The sequence below is a fragment of the Perca fluviatilis genome, chromosome 1 (assembly GCF_010015445.1).
Source record: "Perca fluviatilis chromosome 1, GENO_Pfluv_1.0, whole genome shotgun sequence".
NCBI lineage: Eukaryota > Metazoa > Chordata > Actinopteri > Perciformes > Percidae > Perca > Perca fluviatilis.
In genome coordinates, this window is record NC_053112.1 from 41,574,022 (window position 1) to 41,598,066 (window position 24,045).

Below are 24,045 nucleotides of genomic sequence, written 5' to 3' on the forward strand. Positions count from 1 at the left end.
ATGGTTTAATTTTCAAAAAACACCATATTGTTGTTGTACTGCACAGCTCTCTCTCACTGCTGTAGATCCTCTTTTCACCTGGTTTCTGTTTTAGCTACAGAGTGAGACCTCTTTTCATCTTCTTCTTCTGTACTATCTTTGATTGCACTCGCACATGTTCAGTAGCTCAGATGTAGATCATGTCAGCTAGCTCCATAGAAGTAAAAGAAAGGCTGTTTCTTCAACTTCAGTCAGTTACAAGGCAGGATTAGCTGGGAGACTTCTAAATGAGGGAGCACATGTAAGTAGTTCTTTTGTAGATTATGGTGAACTTGTGTGTGTTGTAGCAGTGCTTTGCTATTGAGAACGAGGTACCATGCTAGTGTTAGCATTAGCATTAGCATACTAACGCTACGAGCTAACGGTTGCGGTTAGCCACCTCGTTTCGGATTGTGACGTCACAGTCCGAGCCGATTTTGAACAGCTCACTAGGAGACTGAAGGCAGGACACATTCAGAAACCGTATCTCACTCAAAACAGCATGGATGGATTTTTTTCAAAGTTTGTATGTGTGTGGAAGCACCAGAGACACAAAAGAACACCCCAAATACCAGAAAAAGTGTTTTTTTCATAATATGGGCACTTTAATATAAATTTGGAAACTTCACACACAGAACAACTGCATGTTAAACTAGTGCTAACGAAATCCTGAGACTCAGCCTTCTCTCTCAAAATGCCAAAAAGTGCAGAAGTCCAAGTATTGGAAGATGGCGAGGGAGGGATGAATGGATGACACTGAATTTTTTAAGTGGGGTGGTACGGGGGAATATAGGAAATACTGTATTTAACTTGTTTTTATTTTCAACAAATTGTGTATGCAATCATATTTCGGGGGGGTGCCATCCCGGACCCCCCCTCTAGACCCGCCCCTGCTGAGATACTGTGGAAGGATGAAGAAAAGAACAGGTCCTGCTCCACGTGTGCAGTTCAGGTGAAGTTAGCAGCACGGTGGCTCAGTGGTTAGCACATCTGCCTCACAGCAAGTAGGCACTGCAGAATTGGATCCCCGGTCTGGCCAGGGCCTTTCTGTGTGGAGTTTGCATTTCCTCCCTGTGTTTTGCATGGGTTTTGCAGGTGCTCCGGTTTCCTCCCACCACAAACACACGCATTCTAGGAAACTAGGAATATATATGAAAATTAGCCATCTGGCTAACACTGGCACATGTTGGGGACCAAGAGTCTGGTTAAACCCGATTTTAACCAAAAGGCCTCAGATTAAACTGACCTATGGATTCAAGACACACATGTGCTCAGAGACAAGGGGACATGTGGCCAAGACAAAGGAATCTTGGCCTGTATGTAAACCTCAAAGCCTGGTTAATTCACACCTCTATGTGAAAGTGCCAGCCCGAAGGGAAACGCCTCACAACTGGCAGGAAGTCAAAGGACTACACGACTGTAGTTTTCACCCTTTCAAGAGTTTCGAGTCTTCCTATTGGTTCAGCGGGACCATAAACACAGCAGGGGGTCTGAACCTATAAATAACCTGACCCTAGGAAACCCCCTCGTCTTCACCTGCAACTCCCGTTGCTGACAGGAGACCGCAAGCCGCTGTGCTCAACTTCTATTTTCTGGAGAAAGTGGATTTAATTTCGGAGGATCCTATGAAAAAAGCACCAGTGTTTTTCATAACTGCAGTGAGAAGGAAACAACGTTTTTCTTCTCAAAGTCGACCAAACTCTTCCCCTTACTGCCTTTCTGGAGGGGAGTTTCTCCGTGGCCCTGACGAGCGCCGGGGATTCGTTCTGTTTCATTTCTGTAGAAATCTATCGACAGAAACAACGGACTGAACACACCGTATAAAGGCTGACGTCTGGGCAGAGATAAGTAGTGTGTTTACTAATGACCAAAGGGTTCGCTACCATTGTTGCCATTAATGTGATCTGATTTAATCATGTACTGGTCCATATGTGATTATTAATCTGTCTGTGAATGTATAAACGATCAATTATACCGTTGATTTATATGGTGTTAAGTAGCTGGGTATAACTGTAATCGCTACCTGCTAATTCATTCCTTTCATGGAATTTAGTTACTGTCTGCGATAGAATCGCGAAAATCAGCAATTAGCTACTGGAGTGGTTATAGTGACGTTTCCCTCAGCAAAACCAAAAGTCTCAGTCTGTAGGACAGTGGCTGAGGGGAACTAGGTCATTATCGATAATTAAGATCAAAGTGACTCTTTTCATTACTCTTCTTCTCTTTCTCCTCTTACTAACACACACACACACAGGCTAGCCGCGTATCTCCCGAGCTAACGCTGTAGGCTAGCTTCACACGTGGAGTCGGCATCACCTTGTACAGAGCTAACACATGACCTAGCATACTAGGCTAAGCGTGCGCGTTGCCTAGCAACCCCCTCGGCTTCTTCAGCTCCTCCCCGTGCACGCAGCACCACTACCGCCCTCTTGAGGCTAAATAGTTTTGTGCAGCTCACAGGAGTAGCCAGTTTGGTTTTTGTGTTAGGAATACATTTTGACACCGCCCCTCCTCCTTCGCTCACACACACACACACACACACACACACCCACAGACGTGTCCATGACACATGCTGCTTTGTTTTGGCTTTGTTTTGGTTGTGATATGGTAAAAGATATATAAGTTTATTATTGAAGGATTATTGTTTAGCTACTGATAATTGTGACGTTAATAAATCTTATTATACTTAATTAGCAGTTGCTTGTGATTATTTGTGTACTTGTTGTAATAATCGCTGGTCGATCAGGTCCGTGCTTGGATTCACCCCTTCCTTTATTTCCTTTTTTAAAGGATTACCACAGAAATGAGACTGTTCCACAGTTTGATTATTGGTCCCTGACTAGCAAGGTGGTGCCCCGTTTTGATTGTTTGTCGATTTGATAACGTTATTAATAACCATATTCATAACTTTATTAATATTGATAAAACATCTTTGATAATTTGCCAATGATCTGTACCCTACGAGAATCCTACACACATTTACAGAAATGTTGATTAATATGCATTGTCCTAATCAAATAAATGCATGAGACTGTTACATAAGAGCCTCTGGGTTGATTAGCAGTGCTGTATTTTAGGAATACATAATAGTTCTGTTGTAAAACTGTCAATAGAGCGTTATTTAACAGATTCTCTTTAGTATTCAACAATAACAGGTTAATACTGTTAAATCCTGCTGTAAATTGACACCAATCATTCACAGTGCAGCAGTATATAAAGTCAGTAAAATCTGGCTTTTCATTCAGACACCGTGCAGTCTACGGCTGTACCAGCAGACGGCGCCACATGATTTCTTATGATGAGTAGAGGAAGCTCTGCAGCTTCATGGCTTTAAATGGTTTTTCTTCAAGGAAGTTCCTCTTGAACTCAATAACTGCTTTCAAACTTAACACAAGTCACTAAAATAATAAGTTTCCTTTAATTGGTTTCTCCAGGAAACCTTTATAAATGATGAAGAACTTATTAAGAAGCAGACGGCCTTCTGACATCTTACATTTGAAATGTCAAAATTGGACCAAACTTCACAGCTGGGCTCAGGTCCATGCAATACAAAAATAACTAAATGACTTGATTAACAAATTATTATGCCATTAAAAGTACCAAAAATAGTGTAAAATACAAATGCATATATTGACATTATGCATTTTTATGTCTCTCTGTGTTTCTTTGTGGTTGCTTTGCATTTTTAGAGCCAATGGAAACATGTCTCTGGTCTCTATTTTTTAAGTCTGAACCCCCCCCACACACACACACACACACACACACACTGTCCCATCTGACTTTCAATGACTTCCTGTCTTCTGCTGCTGTTGGACTCGGATGAAAACAGACTCTTTTGTTCCCAACTGTTACAATGCTGGGAGCTCTGGTCCACACTCTGTTTCCCATGGAACAATACACACACACACACACCACACACACACACACACACACACACACACACACACACACACACACACACACACACACACACACACACACAGTTAAAGTACTAACAAGTGAAGGCTTTTGTAAACAGCCTGTTTTCAGCTTTGTGGCGATGCATTTCCCAGCAAATCAACACATCTGGAGATACATGGTTTTCACTGGACAGGAAGGGGATGAAGAACTGTCATCTGTAAAGTATCTAACGCTGTCAGACTAATGGAGTGTAGTACGAGCTTTCCCTCTGAGATGGAGTGGAGTAAAGTAGAAAAGGAGCAGCTGTAAGTGATTAATTTGAGTGTCATAACCAATACGTGATTATTGACCGTGCAGCCAACTCCTGGCTGAGCTCCCAAGATGAGCCCCCTTCATGTCTGTGTTTATGTTGATATGCAATAAAGACATTTTGAAAACAGGTGACAGAAAGTCTAAGAGATGGTTTCCTTAAGTCATCTTCAGGCTGAGATGATGCTGAATAAATCATCTAATGAACAAGTACTGTACTTATGTTCAAGATACTTTACTTGAGTAGTCCCATACACTGTAAAAAACTGTAATTTTATTTTACAGATTTTCCTGTATTTTACACACAAAAATATCAATCTAAACATTGACTGTGAATGTACGTACATGTCTGTAGAAAAATAATGGGAAAAACCTGTAACTCAGTGCATTTCCATGCACAGCAGTAAGTTCAGTGAATACCCGGGTTCTGCCAGTTCTCCCCGTATACATGAGAATGGGGAAGAATGAGAAGGATGACGGTGGCTGGATGAGCCCTCTAGCAAGTAAGCTAGCTAACTAGCTGACCGGCCGGCCAATAAATTATTAAAATTTAACAACGTAATGTTTCATTTACACACTCTCACAGCATAGGAAAGCACAGTGTTCTCACCAGGTGAGTGACGTCTTAATCTATATCGACGCATTTCATTTCTGGCATTACACCGGTGTTGCTGGAAATTCTAAACTCCGTGTTATGGTTTGGTGTTGTGCCTTGTATTTTGTTCTGTTTCTGTCTCGTTTGTATTGTGTATTCCGGTTTGTTTCCTGTTTTATTGTGAAAGTCTGGTTTTCTGTCTTGACTCTTGAGTTCTACTTCCTGTGTTTTCCCGCTTTGTCTGATTGTCCTACCCCACACTGATGTGTTTCACCTGCTGTATTACCTGTCCCTCGTTTGTTCATTACCTCATGTATTTAACCTCTGTGTTCCCTTTGTCTTGTGTCCGATCGTCTTGCGTTTGTTGCTGCTTGTGTCAGTTTGTTCCTGTTTGTGTGTTGCCCGTCAGTTTCAGCATTTTGTATCCCTTTGTTTTTGGATCTCTCCCTGCGGGGCTTTGTAAGTTTTCCAGTCTCTGTACTGCCGTTTTTTGTTGAAATTAAATCCTTGAGTTCCCACCATTTCCTGCCTGCCTGCCTCTACCTGCATTTGGGTCCTCTATCTCCCGCTACACATCACACTCTGGTGGACTATGGTTAATTGCTCCTCAGATCTCTGCAGGGTAAATCCAGACAGCTAGCTAGACTATCTGTCCAATCTGAGTTTTCTGTTGCACAACTAAAACTACTTTTGAACATATACTTGTTCCACTAAAAGAAGTTCCTTCCTGAGGCTGTTTAGCAGGGGCACCGTGCCTCCGTCCAGTGCTTTAGCACCACCCAAGACGATTGTGATTGGTTTAAAGAATTGCCAATTAACCAGAGCACGTTTTTCTCCCATCCCTGAATTCTATGTGGACTAGCCAGACCTTCCTCTACGGTGCTGCGGAGGAAGGTCTGGCTATGCCAGACTAATGACATCTCAGCCATTATCTGTAACCTTAATCAGTGTCGCATGAAGGCATGTTGGGTGAAATTAGCAGTGGCCGCAGCGACTGTTCTATCCCTCCACTTCTTTGCTGAGACACAGCATTGACAGCCCCAGACAATCTGTTGAGCCATCTCCCGGTGTTCCCTGCTGTCTGCAGATTGACCGTAAGTAAGTAAAGTTTATTAATATAGCAATTATCACAGACAGAGCCAATAAGTGCCTCACAGGCCAAATAAATAAATACATCATACTGAATAACAGTAAATCATAACAAATCACAAAGACATAAAATACATAGTACAGTCAACAATGTGGCTAAACGAATGCTTGACTTTGTCTTCAGCTGTTTTTTTTTAAAGTATCAACAGAGGCTGCTGCTCTCAAATCATAAAGCAAAGCATTCCACAGTCTAGGAGCCATTGTTTCAAAAGCTCTGTCACCTTTAGTTTTCAGCTTAGTATAAGGAACAGCCAGTAAGCCCTGATCATCTGCTGACAACATCAGGCTGCAGCAGATCACTAATGTAGGCCGGTGCCTGACCACTGATGGCTCTGTACGTATTTACAAGAATCTTAAACTGGATCCTAAATTCAACCGGTAGCCAGTGCAAAGAGGCCAGGATAGGGGTAATGTGACATGCCCTCCCTGACTTTGTCAGCAGCCTAGCAGCAGCATTGTGGGCCAATTGTAAACTATCTACAGATGATTTACTGAGGCAAGTAAAAAGAGAATTATAGTAATCCAAACGCGAGGAAACAAACGTATGTATAATCATTTCTAACTCAGCGTAGGATACAAAACGCCTTACTTTTGCAATGAGGTGGAAGAAACAGGTGCGGGTTAAGGACTCGTAGCCTGATCTAAAGTCACGCCAAGATTTCTCAGTCTAAAATGCACGTTTGAGTTCAGCAACCCAATACTGCTAGCCACCTTGGAGACAATGCTGTCCGAAGCAAAAATCAGAACCTGTAGGAATTTTAGCTAAAATGTGACCGATGACCGGTGTGGCCCTAAAAAGGCCAGACCTAATCTGACTCCAATTCTATGGTCACTACACTGAATAGTTTTTGTTTACTGGTAGATCAGAGAAATAAGACTCAGGATTCGTCCAGTTAAAATTAATAACAAGCTATTCAATGCTGTCCCATCCCTGGTGGTGCTGTCATCAGTTTGGATACAGTCCAGAAAAAAAAATAATATTTTGATCAAGGCAACCTTAACCTAGAGCCATAGAGAGAGAAGAATTGAGACACTCTTTGATCTCGCTAGCGGGGTGGTCACGTGGTTCATGTAAGCCTGTATAGTTCCAAACACACGTCTAAGTCATGTTCTTCTATGGGACAGCAGCAATTGTGATATTGAATGGTGTATATATAAATGAAAACACATAACCAAGTACTTGTTTGATTGTTATTGCACATTTGTAAATGTCAGTTTTACATTTGGAGTGGTAGTAAGTAAGTAAGTAAGTAAAATTTATTTGTATAGCACATTTCACAGATAAAAATCACAAAGTGCTTCACAACAAAATGCAATTCAACACAAGAAGTCACAATACGAGCACATTGAAATACAAACAGAAAATATAACAAACAACCATAGAAAACCCATTGACTAAGCAAAAGCCTGCTTGAACAGCAGAGTCTTCAGCTGCCCTTAAAAGATTCGACAGAATCCACACAATACGAAGCGAGAGGCAAGTCATTCCACAGCCTAGGAGCCACTGCTTGGAATGACCGATCACCTCTACTTTTAAAATTAGTGGGGGAACCATTAATAGCATCTGACCTAATGATCTCAGACTACCTGGGGGGGGTATGTAGCTGTATCAAATCAGAGATGTATGAAGGAACCTGCCGTGCCTGGCCTAAGTAATGACCAGGATTTTAATTGAATTCTATACTGGACTGGTAACCAGTGAAGAGCTGCTAAAACAGGCGTGATGTGTGCTCTTTTGTTAATGTGCATTAAAAGCCTTGCAGCAGAGTTCTGAACAGTCTGGAGACGATAAAGCTGATTCTTACTCAGACAAGTAAAAAACTGTTGCAGTAATCTAAGCGTGAAGAAATAAAAGCATGAATGATCATCTCTAATTCATCCTTAGTGACAAGTGGTCTTAACTTAGAGATATTTCTCAGGTGAAGAACGGTTCCTAACTAATAGTTTAGATAGTGATCCAAACGCATAGCTGAGTCAAAACCACACCTAAGTCTGAGACTGCTGGACAGACAAGCCTAAGTCCCCAATATGATGCTTTATCTAGGGATACACTTAGGGCAATAATTAGAGTTTCTTTTTTCTGAGTTTAAAGAGAAAGTTGTCACATAACCACTGTTTGATACTAGACAAACAGCTTATTAAAGATGACAGTTTGGAGAACTCAGTTTCCTTAAAAGAACAGTAAAGTTGGATATCATCCGCATAGAGGTGAGATATGTCTCCAAATTGACTAATTATCTGTCCTAAAGGAAAAATATACAAGAAACAGAATAGGTCCCAAGACAGACCCTGAGGTACCCACACGACAACTCTGCAGTCAGACAATATCTGATTAACCTGAACACTAAAAAGTCTACCAGAAAGGTAGGATGAGAACCATTTTAAAACTGATCCAGACATACCAACCAAATCACGAAGTCTATTTATCATAATGGTATGATCTATAGTGTCAAACGCAGAAGAAAGGTCCAATAGGACAAAACTGTAAAATCCTTTGAGTCAGCTGACATCATAATATCACTAGAGATTTTTAAAAGTGCAGTTTCCAGAAGCCTTTTACGAACCAGACTGGAATTTATCAAACAGCTTGTGCTTCTCTAAGAAAAGGGTGAGTTGCTCTGCTACAACTTTTTCTAATATTTTTGACATGAAAGGTAGTTTTGATATTGGCCTGTAGTTCTTGGGTTGAAGTTGGTTCAAAGTGGGCTTTTAAGTACAGGCTTAACAACAGCATGTTTAAAAAAACTAGGAACGACACCAGTTAAAAGTGAGGTATTTAGCATCTCAACAATGCAGGGGCCAATGGAGTCAAAAGCTTGAACAAATACCACAGTAGGGACAACATCCATAGGACAAGATGAGGGTTTCAAAGTCTGTAGCAGAGAAATGTAGGGTGACAACTGAAAGCTATGTATAAGTATTACTTAGATATGTTTTTAAGTTTTGGATGGAAGGCTTCACGTTCGTGTTAGCATGGGTAGCACTAGGCTACTGGCTTTAGTGGCTTAACCTTTACTTTTACCTTACTACATCTCTGTTTTGAAATTAAAGACGATTCAAGATGTTCTTTTTTGCGCAACTGGACTATTGTATTTTCCTTGATTTTGCTTGTAATTTCGATTGACTTACCCATGGTCAGAGAGAGATTAAGAAAGCAGAGTAGCAGAGTAGCAACAGTCCATTCAGCATTTAGTGTCCAGCCCACTTCTTCTGATGAGGCAGGAGTTGACTAACCAGACTCCGCCAGATGGATTGCTTCGCATTTGCTCGGCATATCCATCTGGGAACTTTCCGTTGGAGAACTTTTGGGAAGGGCGAAAATACTGGTTAGCTGATTGGATGAATCATCTGTCTATCCCCTATGTTGGTGATAGACGGGCCAAATCAACCAATCAGATCCAAGCGTATGAAAATACAACCACAAGCCCGCCCCTGCTGCTGCAGGCAAAGCATAGCTCGTTAGCTCCTGCAAGCAAGCAACATGTCGGTAAAGGATATTTGCCGTTTGTGTAACGAGAATTTAGGAATAAAAGGCACCATTTCAGGTTCCTGGACCATATTCCAAAAGAAGGATCCAAGAGAAAAAAAGCATTAGCGAGTGGCTAACAGAATTGGGGCTACCGCTGTCTGAAAATACTGGTTAGCTGATTGGATAAACCATCTGTCTATCACCACCTAACCCACCTCAAAACCAACGCTGATTGGCCGGCGTTTGCTGGCTCCACATTTCTATCAAATGAGACTGATCCGTGGAGGAACTGGAGCCAGGACGAATGGATCTCACGAGGCTAGGAGTTGACCACACAACCATGATAATTTTAAGACTAAGCCATACACAAAGTATCAAATATTAAAGAATAACAACTGGAAAAACAAGAACAAAGTGAAGGAACAGGAATGAATATTGTGTATATATAAGTATTAAGAGAGGAATACGGTGAGGAAAGGAGACAATTAAAAAAGCAATACAAATAAGATTTACCGCTGGCACCACTGGTTATAAAACCCTCCAGCAAATGCAGAGTCCACTGCCTAACATGAGATTATTACATTATTCATATTAGTACATCCATCTTCAAAACAACCCGAGGTCAGGGATTCTCTGAGGATTTGCATACAAAATGTAGATAATCTACAAATTTCTACCTAATTAACCATTGCCAGTAGATGAGCTCATACATTTTATTGGTTTTTGATTGTGGCGGATGATTTGATTCACGTTACAGTAATGTTTCGCTTTAATTTCTTTTTCTATAGGAGTGTAGTGTATCCTTACATTGGAGATGACAGTAGGTGCAAAGGCAAAATACTGCAACATTACCTGTTATTGTTACAGAGATTGAGGGAGAAATTGAGGTGGATTTCGAGGGCAATGAGAGGGACATGACAGGAGACGGAGAGAGCGATCAAGAGGCCACTTTGCCAGGGGCAGGTGATCCAGGGATGTGTGTGCCGAGAGTCAGTCAGGGGCCAGCAATGAAGAAACAACTTTGCAGGGAGGATGCAGCATGTAAAGCTGGAGCCAGCACTAGGGCTGTCAAACAATAAAAAAAAAATGTATCGCGATTAATCACTGAATTTCTATAGTTATATCACATGATTAAAATTATTTTATTTTGCATTTCAGAACAGTTTTTAACTACATATTAACAGTGGAAAGCAATTCTTACCAGTGTATCTTGATTGGGAATCAAATGAATGCAAAGAAAGTGACTTTATGAACTTGATGTTAAGATTTGTATTTGTTCATTATTTATTTACTGTAAACAAAAGAAAAATGTGTGAATCTAGTCACACATTTGAATATAGAGTCAATTATTTAGGACTGCAGTAACTCCTAAATAATTTTGATTACTCACTGACAGTGATCACCTTGCATCACTTTGCAGCAGTTCCAGTTTGGCTGCTTTCTCCATGTCGTACAGGCTGTGTGTTCTCTTAATGCATCCATGCTGCGTATGCATGCGTGAAACTACATTTCCTCCTCGACGGCAATTTATAAGACGGGTCAGAACATTCCAACTGTAGTACGTCTTTAAGACCCGTCTGCTACGATGCTGACAGGTCTGCAGTTAGTTGCCACCCATTTCACAAGAGCGGTAGTAATTTGTTTGGATTTGGTTTCATCAACAGGTCGGCGAGTAGCACTCTCCAAAATACTGCTTTGCCCGAGCCCGCTAGCATCAACCTGAGTCACGTTAACTGTATCATCATGCCTGCAGCAGCAGGATGTGTTACGAGGAAGTATGGCAAAGTGTGGCAAAGGGTCAAAATAGTAGCTTGTTAGGCTGAGTGAAGTGAAAATAAATTAATAAATATGCTCAGCCCTTAATCGCATCGCGGTTAACGCGTTAATGCTGACAGCCTTAGCCAGCGACCATCACCTCCAGCGACCATCGCCTCCAGCAGCCACCACCGGCAGCAGCCACTACCTGCAGCAAGTGAAAATAAGCAGACAAGCCCTTGAATAGCCTGCAGGTCAATGTGTTTCCCTACTCATGGCCAAATTGCTACCAAGTTGGGGGTAGACAGAAGCTTACATTTTGGCCAGTGTCTCTTGGTTCACACAAAAATAACTCAGGCTGTGAAATTTGGGGAAGAAATTAGTCACACTACTGTCTGTGTAATAAACATTTTCTTTGGGAGAGCCCTTGATTGGTTTTCCTCTTATCTGGTAGATAGGCGTTTTTCTGGCTGTTGGCCCTTATGCGTCTGAGTTTGCTGCTTTATCATGTGGGATGCCCCAGGGTTCGGTTCTGGGATCGATTTTATTCTCCCTTTATATACTCTTCCTTGGACACCTTGGCCCTCATTTATCAACCTAACGTAGAAACCAGCGCAGATATGAGCGCTGAAATCATCTTACGACAGGCTTCACGTGTGATTCATGAAATGTTCGTATCACACCAATCAGAGCGTAAGACTGGTCGTACATTGATAAATGCAGCGGCTGGAAACTATCATAATTTAAATATCACTCTACTGCAATCTCTTAGGCCTACATGTAGGTGTACTTATATTTAAATAAACAGACGGTAGCAGAGTCTTTTATTTTACTCGTGTTTTTTTTCATGAGTCAGAACGAGGCTGAGGGAGAGTGCGTGTCCTCCGCCCCCCGTGCTGGACCACCACCTCGACCCTGTCTCCTGACAGCAGAGGGGCTGGAAAAACAAGCCGAAATAACTCGGTCAATGGTAGAAATAAATTGTTCACTTGAAACGGAAACAAAAACCTGAAGAACAAATAAAAATGTTGTGCATCGTCATGTTTCCTGTATTGAATATCATTGCCAAACATAACACTATAGGCTACCTTTTAAAAGTGAGGAATAATATCCTGTCTCCTTGGTATAGCCTCCAGTTGAGGCTGTGCTAGACACTGCTCTCTGGACATCGGGTCATCTGGCTCCATCACTACATTTATGGCACCGTGTTTTCCTGCGCGATGTTGTGCAGAACCCCACAGGCTAAAACAATGTTGCAGACACGCATAGAGGTCTTCTAAAAGAACCAGATCTGCCATTGCTAAGTGATCAACTGATGACTTCTTCTTCTCCTGTTAAACTGATTATATGCTGCACCGCAAGTCCACACTGACTCGAAAACTTGCGTACAGACTAGACGTGAGATTTTTTCGCAGCCTACGCTCACGTTCAAATTGATAAATGCCGAGCTTTGCGTAGGAATCGGCGTACGCCCGTCCTACGCCTGTTTTAGGTCGTACGCACGTTTCATAAACGAGGGCCATTATGAGCAAATTTAAATTGTATTTTTCTTTTAAACCTGACCAGATTGCTAATTTAAATGTTTTACAGGAGTGTCTGTCTGCTATAAAGGACTGGATGGCCAGTAACTGTCTTCAGTTAAATGCCGACAAAACTGAGGTTTGTTAGATATTTTGTGAGAGTGAAGTAAGGGGTTTTTAGAGTTCATGAAGCTGACCTTGTTGTCTCCACTTCTCTGGGTTATGAGAGGCCATCTGGTTTTAAAGTGATAAGACATTATAAAGGGAGTGTGAGATATTGCCTGAAAAAAAGGTCTTCTCTGATCGGGGGGAACGGAGGCAACAATGGAGCAATGTTTTGCAAGCGGGGGATTTGTGACACAGAGTCAAAATTGTACCTGTCTTGTACAATCCTGGTCCCCATGTCACTGTAGATGAACACCTTGTTCCATTCAGGGGGCGCTGTCCCTTCTGACAGTACATGCCCAACAAGCCTGCCAAGTATGGCATCAAAATATGGGCATCCTAGGATGCCAAATCTAGCTACTATGCATGGAATATGCAAGTGTATACCGGAAATATTTTCACTAAATAATTGGTAAAAACAGTTTTGGGGGAAAAAATGTTTGTGATGAGGAAAAAAAGTTAGTTTTGAGTGTATTTACACTGTACGGGTGATTTTGACCCGTAACATCATCTATGTCATTTTTTTTCAACATAATACGAGGGTTAAAGTGATAAGACATTATAAAGGGAGTGTGAGATATTGCCTGAAAAAAAGGTCTTCTCTGATCGGGGGGAACGGAGGCAACAATGGAGCAATGTTTTGCAAGCGGGGGATTTGTGACACAGAGTATGGAAGTGACCTTGGCTCTCATGCTACTCCTTAAAGTCTGCAGAAGATTGAGAACACAGGTATTCAAATCCAACAATGGCAACTTGTCGCTTTTGACCTGACAATGGAAGAGGCCGAGGTCATACTTCCATGGAGTGTGTTACTTATCGTTAGGAGCCGGCTGGAGCCAGAAGATCTGGACTGTATCCAAACTGATGACAGCACCACCAGGGATGGGACAGAATTGAATAAATAAGACAGTATTTTAACTTAGCCCCACCAGATGCTGTGGGAATCTTTGTCTGATTGATAGGTGAAAGATAGACCTGTATTGTATCTGATCCGTGTACACGTAATTGTAGATTGCAATATCATTCTTCACTAAAGCTTGTTATTAATTTTAACTGGACAATTATTTTGAATCCTGAGTCTTATTTCTCTGATCTACCAGTAAACAAACACTATTCAGAGTGTAGTGACCATAGAATTGGAGTCAGATTAAGTCTGGCCTTTTTAGGGCCAGACCGGTCATCGGTCACCTTTTTAGCTAAAATTCCTACAGGTTCTGATTTTTGCTTCGGACAGCATTGTCTCCAAGGTGGCTAGCAGTATTGGGTTGCTGAATCCAACGTGCATTTTAGACTGAGAAATCTTGGTGTGACTTTAGATCAGGCTACGAGTCCTTAACCCGCACCTGTTTAAATTATTATATTTTATCTGATTTAAGAAATGTACTTTTAAATACATTTCTTAAATCAGATAAAATATAATAATATAAAAATGTGTTGATTGATAGTGTAAATTGATAGGTTGGATATTTCAGCCTACATGCTTCAAATGTATTTTATATCTTGTATGTAAGGTACTACACAAGAAGGTTAGTCTGAGGACAACCTTCACCCACAAGAATGTGTAGAATCTATTATGAGTTTGGGCACAACTGTCACACAGAGGAATTGGAGCCAGGAGTGGGGGAATCTATTAGGAGCACGTGCCATAAAAGGTGTAGTTTGAGAGTAAAACTTGTGCACTGAAATAGATATCACATGCTGTGTGAGCACAAAAAGAGTTTAAAAGGAATCCATCTCGATGTATATGTTGGTTATCCTTGAGCAGACACGTTTGTATGCTCACGGTTGTCTCATTGTCATGAAAGTTTGTTCACTGTGTAAATAAAGCTGCATTTGATTTGTACTCTTCGGACTGGTCGTCATCTTTGAGGTCTCCCAACATCATTTCTGAGTCATCACCCGATATCATAAATATTCTTCATTAAACATTAAAAAGCGAAAAAAATACACATGATTTCATGTGAAATTATGGAAAAATATGTATTTTTTCAAGAAAGTTATTTTCTGTTTTACTTTCTTTTTTATTTTTTTGGTGCACAGCTGCCAGAATATTACCGTTTTTTTTTACAGGGACCCCTGTGGGGTGTGGGTGGACAGAGGTAACGTTAGCATTTAGCCAGAGCTCCGAGATAGCTGGTTAGCTCAAAGAGCCCACAGAGAACTGAACGCAGCTTCCACACTGATACTTTATTCTACAACATGGACCATACCATGCCAGGTCTCCACGGCGATATAGTATTTACTAATCAGACTGTAGAACATAGAACATAACCTGCACCAACTCATAAATGATGTCTCTCTTGTCGTCCTGAGGAGAGTAACTGTCTGCACTCTAGTACATCACAATAATAAAAAAGGAGGCACCACCTTGTGGTTGTATTAGGCATAGCAGATATATTTCTGTATGTTGCATTGTACTCCACTTCATAGTAAGATATTGACAAAATGTGATATTGCAATATCGATTATGAATATTGTGATATCAATATAAATTTCAATATTTTTAAAAATAATATGTAAACTTACAAATGTTATGGGAAAACCCATCAAAATAGATTCATAACAAATAAAACAAGGTTTCTTACAACACAAGGTTTATTTCAACTGACAGTCATATTGGACTGGTCCAACATGAATAAATAAATAAGGACCATGTCTACAGAACAGGACATGTTTTACTGGTTGTACAGTATAAAAACAGTAAATAAAGAGAACAGGACACAGCTTTTCTTTCGCTTCTCTGATTCGTTCCGTTTAATTGTCTCTACCTATTTCTTCACTTACACTGTCACTCTGTTGAAATATGCACACATGCTCCCCATAGGGTTTGTCACGTAGTGGACCCGTGCGCTGACGTGCACTAACATGTGCAAGTGGCACGGTAACTGGCCAATGAAATGATGGTCATTATAGCATTCCAAGTGGGCTCTAAATTGAACACAACTAAGACACACAGCCAACGGACGGGACGCAGCGCTCCACAAAATAAACAAAATATTGCATACTTATCGCGACACTTTCGATATAATATTGCGCATCGTGATATCGCGATAACGATATTGAGTCGATATATCATGCACCCCTACTACATAGGTAAATCTTGTACTTTCTACTGCACTACATTTGTCTGACAGCTTTGGTTACTTTTCAGATGCATTGCTGTAGATGAAACCTTCCAGCACTCTGCACAGGAGTTAATTAGCGCTGGAAGTCATCTGTAAATCAGATCAGAGCAGCTGTTATCGGCCGACCGTTTGTCAGTGTTGGCAGATTGAGCCGAGGGTGGCAGCGTTTCCCTGTTTGGCTTCATGATGAGAGGTGCTGTGAAACAACACTTCCTGTCTGTAACTCGCAGCTCCATTGTTCCAAAAAGGAAAAGAGTAATTAAAGAGCAGCCTTTAGGTCCTGCAGCGGCGTCTCTTTCATGTTTGTTCTGGGAGTGTTTCGCTCAGTGTGTTTATGTAGCGCTGTGAGGACCATTAACCCTGCCGGCATCATGACAAAATGTTTCTAATCAATACAATTAATCACTCGGTAAGTTTATTTTTTCTTTTTTTCAACCGGGACTCTATTTTCCCATGGTTCTGTGTCTAAGTGACTGATGGGAACCACAGTTTTTGAAATTGGTCCAGTATTAAGCGAGACAAAACAAGTTGCCCTGTAATGTAAATGGACAAGGGCACCGTCAGTTTCCATCCAGTAAAAGTGCAGTTTTTCCTTTCGACTGGCTGAAGTAAAACAGTTAAAGTAAATATGTTGAGTAAATACAGTGAAATATGTTGGGGGGGATTTAATTATTTGTTTTGTTAACCCTCTGAGGACAAAAGACGCACCAGCGAGTCCAAGCAACACTCCTACTCAAAAAGCGATATTACAAAATTTAATTTTAGACATTTATTTACTATTTTATTCATACATTAAGCTACTTTTGTTTAGTAAACTCATTTCAAGTACCAAAACAATTGAGTGTAGGTACGTTTTCACAAAAAATCTGAGAAATATTTTGGGTTTAGGGCCAAATCATCTCCTTACGCATTGCTCTGGAACAATTTTGGGTGTCACTATACAGAAAGCTGAGTTTGTTCAGAACGTTTTGATTTGAAACACACAGGGATCAGGTTATATGCAAAAACCCTTAAAAGGAGAATTCAAGAAGATATCTATAAATGCCCTCAGACCTCAGAGGTTTTGTGAAACAGGGGCAGATTATATATTCATCTTCTCTCCACTCCTTTTCATTCAGGACATGTGTAGTGGGAATGTAGATGATCTTTTTATATTCTTGTCTTATTTCTGTGTTTCTGATTCTCCCATGTTGAAAGTAGGAGCCACAAAGTCTGGAACATAATGTGTATGACCACCTTGGGGAAGATAGTGTGCTGAGGGGAAGACGTCAGTTGAAACTGGTCCAACAGATCTCCTGTGTTTTGTTTTCTTAATGTCTGCTAAGTAGTGCTGAGTCATGTTTACTACTCTGAAGTGTATATAAACCTGTGTATTTTTTTTACTCGTTGAAAGACGTTTCCACACGGTACTATATGTGCTCTGTGAAATTGTGTTTACTGCTTGCAAGCATAATAAATACAAAGCCCAAACTTGGTTTTTCTAAACTCTCTTATTTTGTTTCACTCTCAAAACACCCTGCTGCCCAGAAACTTCCACAACACTTGACATTTGGTATTTGCATTCAGTTGTGTGTTTGTTTGATGGATGAAATCAACTTATATAAATATAAATAAACTTATGTAAAAGTGTGTTTTATGATGATAAAATGAGTGGAGTCTGGTGGTGCCAACTGCAGCGTCCTTGTTTAATACTGGACCAGTTTCAAAGATTGTTGTTCCCATCAGTCACTTAGACACAGACACATGTTAAAAATAGGGTCCAGGTTGGAATAACCACCATCACAAAGTTACTCTTTGGTGAATTACCTCCCTGTCAAAGTCACGTGATGCGGTCGCCGTGGTGACTGATGTGGAGCCAGCTGCTGCTGGAGGCAGATTATCATATAATGACTTGATTGTGACACTATAACAAAGGCAGCTCTCAGCTCTCATTGGTTGGCTGCAGAGAAGAGCCAATGAGACGCTGGCGCTCAGACTTCTGTCTGCAGATTCATTTTCATACTCAAACATGTTTCAGATGAACACATCAGGGCAAAAAATAATAATCATTTATCAACTCATTCATTCAAAAATCATTTTCACACAGAGCCCAAAAAAAACAAGCAGGCGTCAGTTTATTTTTATTCTGTAGCATATTTATTCACAATCCGAACTATAGCCTCATTCAAAGCATCATAATCATAATCATAATAATGATTGAAGGTGAAGCAGCTTCTTCTCTTTTTAATCATGAAACCACCTTTTGTGTGTAACTGCAGATGGACATATTTTTCTCCAAATTAAACCTATGAATCGTTTTCCAGCCTGTTGATGACTGAGTGAAAATAATGTCGATAACTCGTAATCATTTTTCATAATCAGTCATTTCTTCCTGCTGAAGGTCAGAAATGTTATTTCTACAAAAACATAAAAGATGACTTGTTTGTTGATTTGATTTATTGCTGAAGTTATTATTGCAGCGACAGAAGCAATAAAAGAGGAAACAGCAGCACATTTTGTCTCTTTGGTTCCAGAAAAAAACAAACATCTGAATGATTAAAAACTGAGATATATTTATGGGCTCATATACAATGTTAAACCTGTGACATTATTCCAAAGTTTGAGGTTTAAACTGTTTGAAACATGTTTGAAAAGAGTGTAAACTTTGTTTAAACCCGCAAAACTTTAAATCTCAAAGTTTCCACAGTCACTAAACAGTGTCCGGATGGGTTTGGAGGAAATCAGACCAAAACAGGGCTTCATCACAAACAAACTCACAAACAACATATAAACAAACAGTATTTATTTTGATGCTCCAAAAATTGGAGCATCAAAAGCATATCAGTCCAATAAAAAGGCTTGTTTTCTCAAAGCAGTTCTGATTCAGAGGTTAGACTCTTATGTCCTCAAATGTCTCGTTTTGTCCACAACTCAATGTTTACTGTCACAGAGGAGAGAAGAAACTAGAAAATATTCACATTTAACAAGCTAACATCCCACAAGTTTCACTGTTCTCCATAAAAAATTACTCAAACGGATTAATCGATTATCCAAATAGTTGGAGATTAATTTAATAGTTGATAACTTCATCCATTCATCTTTGCAGTTGTAATTTGGAATCTATTTTTACTCACATTTGCTATGTTTTGTCTGTGAAAAGGTTTAATTAAGGTTTAATAATGATCTTAAAATAGACCCTTTTATCATCGAGCTTCCAAAACTCTGTGATTCAGAACTTCATTGAGAAAACAAACCTTTTTATTCTCTGTTGTCACTTTTGCACTTCGGAGCAACGGAAGCCTGAATTTGTTTTATGAAAATGGAATGTTTTCTTTGTTTGAACAAAGTTTTTCCTCTCTAAATGTCCTAAATGTACTTCTGAGTTCTTTATTCAGCAAACCTTTTTACTGCGGCTGTTTTCTCTGATGCCACTGACCCAGGTGACATAATAAAATTGGAGAAGATTTTGAAGTGGACTGATGGGACGTGGTCTCAGACGTACACAGATTTGGTCCTGATGGGGGGTCGTCCCGGCTGCACCCCCACCCTCACCAGGGGGACGTGGCCAGGTGTGTTACAGTCTTCCTTCTGCAAACACAAACAGGAAGTCAGCAGCAGCGTTCCGGCCACCAGGTGAAGAACTCCCGCTGTCCAGCCACAGAACAGAGCGTCTCCAAACTCCCAACGCGGCAGCACCTCGGGCACCGACTCGTCGAAGAAGCGTACGACCGTGAGGTGGGCGATGTAGGACACCGGGACCAGCCCCAGGATCCCGGCTACCACGCTCAGCGCCCCCCCAGTCATCTTTAGCGCCCTCTTGCAGCGACGGTCCTGCACCTGGCCGTGGCAGCTGTTGATGGCGTGCATGCCAGGGATGGCCAGCAGCAGCGCCAGCAGCCCAGCGGCCAGCGCCACGCACATGAGGATGCGGGCCAGCTGGATGTCGGGAGGAAGGCCCAGCAGGCCGTCGTACGGCCGGCACTCCAGCACGCCCAGCTCCTGCACCACGCAGGTCTGCCACAGCCCCAGTTCGTAGGTCTCGGTGGCCAGCAGCTCGGTGGACAGCGTCAGCCAGCAGGACATCAGCGTGGTGGCCAGCGAACACAGCCAGGCCCCCCCGCACAGCAGCAGCCCCAACAGTTCCAGAGCCTGGGTGCTTGACTCCATGGCAGCGGCGGCACTCAGAGTCTCAGGCTCCCCGGGTCTGAGTGTGTCGCACTCTCAACTTCCCCTCTGTCACTCCTCGCCAGCCATTACTCCTTCCAGGGAATATCCTGAGCAGGCTGCCAGCTCCGGACGCCCCCCCCCCGCCCCTCTCCTTCCCATCACTCCGGAGAAAGTGATTGGCTGGCGCTGCAAACAACAGGCTCATTCAGCCTCCGTGAGGCCGCATGCACGCAGGATGTCGTTCAAACGCAGACAGGATGTTATCACTGCACACTTCTCTGTTTGAAGTGAACCCCTCCACCCCACAGCGTCACCAGGCAACATCAGAGCTGTATAGTAACGAAGTAGAACTACTTCACTACTGTACTTAAGTACTAAAAAGCTGTATCTGTACTCTACTGGAGTATTATTTTTTTCTCCTACTTCCACTTTTACTACATAGTACATATTTTTGATGAGTTTAATACTTTTACTCTGATACATTTTTTATGTGCTGCATAGTTACTCGTTATTCCTCACGCTACGGAGACTGTGTAGTCACGGCTACGTAAGTTACATAACAAATCCCCGAGATCGCGTCGTGTTTCTTTTCATTACAGTTGCCCGTTCAGAAGTCAGAGACGATGTAAGTTTGTACTCTTTATATTTAGTTATTGTTGCAGCAGATTAAGCTATTCCTGAGTTGTTCCAGTCTGCAGTGAGTTCTGAATGTTAACCGTTTGACCCTGTGATGTGAAGCTGCTAGTTTATCTTTATTTTGCTAGCTTGCTAACTTTCCACTACATCCCAAATTGTATTTCAGTATAAGTGATTAATAACCCACTGTTATTTCAGATAATAGTAGTTATAACGGCTGTGACATTAATGTACCTTTTTGGGTTTATTTCAGATACTTCCTTCATATCCAGCAATGTACAGCTTGTGACTGCCTGTAATGCACCGTCTTAATACCAAGTAAATAGTTGAACTCCAACAATATGATATTCAAAATTTGACTGCTACATAACACAATACTTGTACTTTTACTTTTAGTACTTGAGTAGTACATTTTAAAATAACCTACTTGCAATACTTAAGTACAAAAAATGTTGAATACTTTAGTACTTCCACTTAAGTGGGGTGCTTAAAGAGCACTTCTACTTCTACTCAAGGCACTTTTTTGATAGAGCACTTGTACTTTTACTCAAGTATGGGCCTCTAGTACTTTATACACCTCTGTAAATGAACAAAGATGTCTTGAAGGATCTCAAAGATGTGATTAATCTTAGTGACCTTAGTATTCCAATAAAAGGGAGCTTTAAATTTAAATGAATGCCTGCCACTTTCTTTGAAAATGCGAGGCATATTAAAGGATAAAATATCAGTGTGTCTTAAACTATAAATTGTTTGGTAAGGTGTTAGGTATTGTTTCAAATAGGGTGGATAGTTAAGATATATGCATTTGAAAATAATCTGGAACCAGTGAAACTGTCTCCTAGCATTAGGTGACAAGATATTCAGTGAGGAATACAGGACACAATGATGTGTTCTGTAGGGGCATCTCAACACAAATCTACAGATACTATTAAAAACAACAGTCAGTTGAGAGTCAAGCCAAAGGCCAAGGTATTTATATTCATCTACTCTCCCAAGAGGGGTGCCTTCTAAGAAGTTAAATAACAGGTTAGTCTGATTCAAGGTAGCAGATCTTGTTGGGAAAAGGATGCAGTTTGATTTTTTCTTATTCAACAGAAGGTCATTATATTGGAGCCATTTTTGAATAGTATCAAAATCATATTGAAGCTTGTTCTGTATCTTAGATATCATAGTATCAGAAGTATATATCACTGTGTCATCAGCGTATAAATGTATAGAACAATCAGAACAAACTTGGGGGAGATCATTGATGAAGATTGAGAATAAAAGAGGCCCCAACGATGATCCTTGAGGGACACCTTTTTCCATAATAGAAAAGCGAGATAAACTATCCTGGATAAGGACACACTGATGTCGAAAATGTAAATAAGAGTTGAACCAGAGAAGATCTTGTTTAGAGAGACCAATGGCATGAAGTTTATCTAAAAGAATATAGTGGTTAACAAGGTCAAATGCTTTAGTTAAATCTATAAAAATTGCTCCGGTGGATATATTGTTATCCAAGGATGATGACACATCATTGGTGAGCTTTAGTAGGGCAGTTGTGGTAGAAATCTTTTGTCTGAAACCAGATTGATGTTGAGACAAAATAGAGGACTGATTAATATTAGCTTTTCAAAAAGATTTTGCCACATTGCTAATAATAGAAATGGGTCTGTAATTGTTAAGATCACCTTTATGGATTGGAGTTACTCTGGCACATTTCCATTTTAGTGGGATCTCGCCAGACACCCAGAACCCTACCGCATCATCGACGATGTCACACGGCACCTCTGATTAATATTTATATAATTTTATAACAGTTTTATGTAGCTGCTTACCGTCTTTTCCTGCTAAAAGCTAAGGAGTTAGCCATCACAGGGGTGTCTTTGTTGTCTTCGTAGCCTTTAGAGAAGGTTTTCTATCCAGCCTGGAACTTGTGCCTCTTTTCGGAGTTGTTCAGCAATAAATCCACACTCTTACATCCAAGATTTATCCACTTGATGTCCATAATTTATCACGTTTCGGTCATTTCTGCCCTTAGCTCCGTGCTACCGTCTAGTATAAATCTCCCATGATGCTTTGCGAGAGTGTGTTGACAGTTTTCAACCAATGGGAAGGCAGGTCCGTCACACAAAGACTATGTAGTGGAAAAGATAGTGAGCGAATCCGAGCGAGAACAAAGAGTAAAGTGAAAAAGAGAGATAATTCTGGTCTATTACCGTTCTACAGAGAAGAATGGCGTCACTGTTTAGATATTTGGGATACATTTGGGCCTTTTTTGAAGAAATGTAAATAGTTTGTCATTTATATGAGTTATAGTGTTCATTATGTTTATTTTTACACTGGATGACTCCTAATATATAGGAGAACTGTTTTAGACAACACAAATGCTTGTGGAGCATTGCTGTGTGTGTGATATCAATAAATATGACATTATTATTTTCATTATTGGCAAAAGCGTCTGGACTTTTTTTGAAATAATGTATATATTATGTCAACTGTATAAGTTACAATGTTTATTTCTTCACAGTTTGACACCCAAAACATATGGGAACTGTTTTAGACAGGAGATTGGCTTAGCATTTATTGTTTTGTGTGTGATATCAATAAATATCTGTAAGATTCATTTTTCGTTTTATTTATTTATTTTTTTTAAGGTCATACAACCTTTTTTTACATTCAAGTGACCTCACTACAGCACAGATATTCTAATAGCCCAGTTTTTCCTGAAAAAATGATGTACATTGATTGACTATAGACACAGGGTTGATGTTTTACAAGCTTTTAGAAAATAAACCAGACGGACAAGGAATTGTAAAATGGCCTCAGGGTTCTCCGCGTAATGATAAGTTAAATAAATCTGATAATGGATATGCCAGTATGTTAGAGGCAATCTTTAAAAACTTAGTTTTCAAACCATCTAGGTCTCTACCGCTTCCAGACTTAGTTCTGAAATAACCTCTGAACATCAATGGGACAAATAGTTAAAAAAAGAGAACAAGAGAGACAAGAGAGTTGAGCAATATTTGTGTGTTAAGGGAGTTAGGAGACCGGGAATTACAAATAAACAAACATGCAAACATGCTAAAGACATTAGCTATTGCAGGAGGATCAGAAATAATATCATTTTGAAGTTTAATTTTGGTTGAGCTTGTATTAGATATGTTGAGTAAGGTGTTAAGATTTTTCCAGAATTTCTTGGGATTGTGTTACACAGGGAACTTTGAAAGTAATTGGATTTGGCATTCTGTGTTTTTGTTGTACATAAATTTCTTA

The 24,045-nt window shown here is 40.6% G+C and overlaps 1 protein-coding gene across 1 annotated transcript; it reads right to left on the bottom strand.

The window, feature by feature from the left end:
• Positions 1-18,113: 18,113 nt before the first annotated feature.
• Positions 18,114-20,295, bottom strand: LOC120565505 (putative claudin-24). Its single transcript, XM_039811352.1, has one exon. The coding sequence runs from the start codon at positions 20,149-20,151 to the stop codon at positions 19,477-19,479; it is 675 nt and encodes a 224-aa protein (XP_039667286.1). The 5' UTR covers positions 20,152-20,295; the 3' UTR covers positions 18,114-19,476.
• Between the last annotated feature and the right edge of the window lie 3,750 nt (positions 20,296-24,045).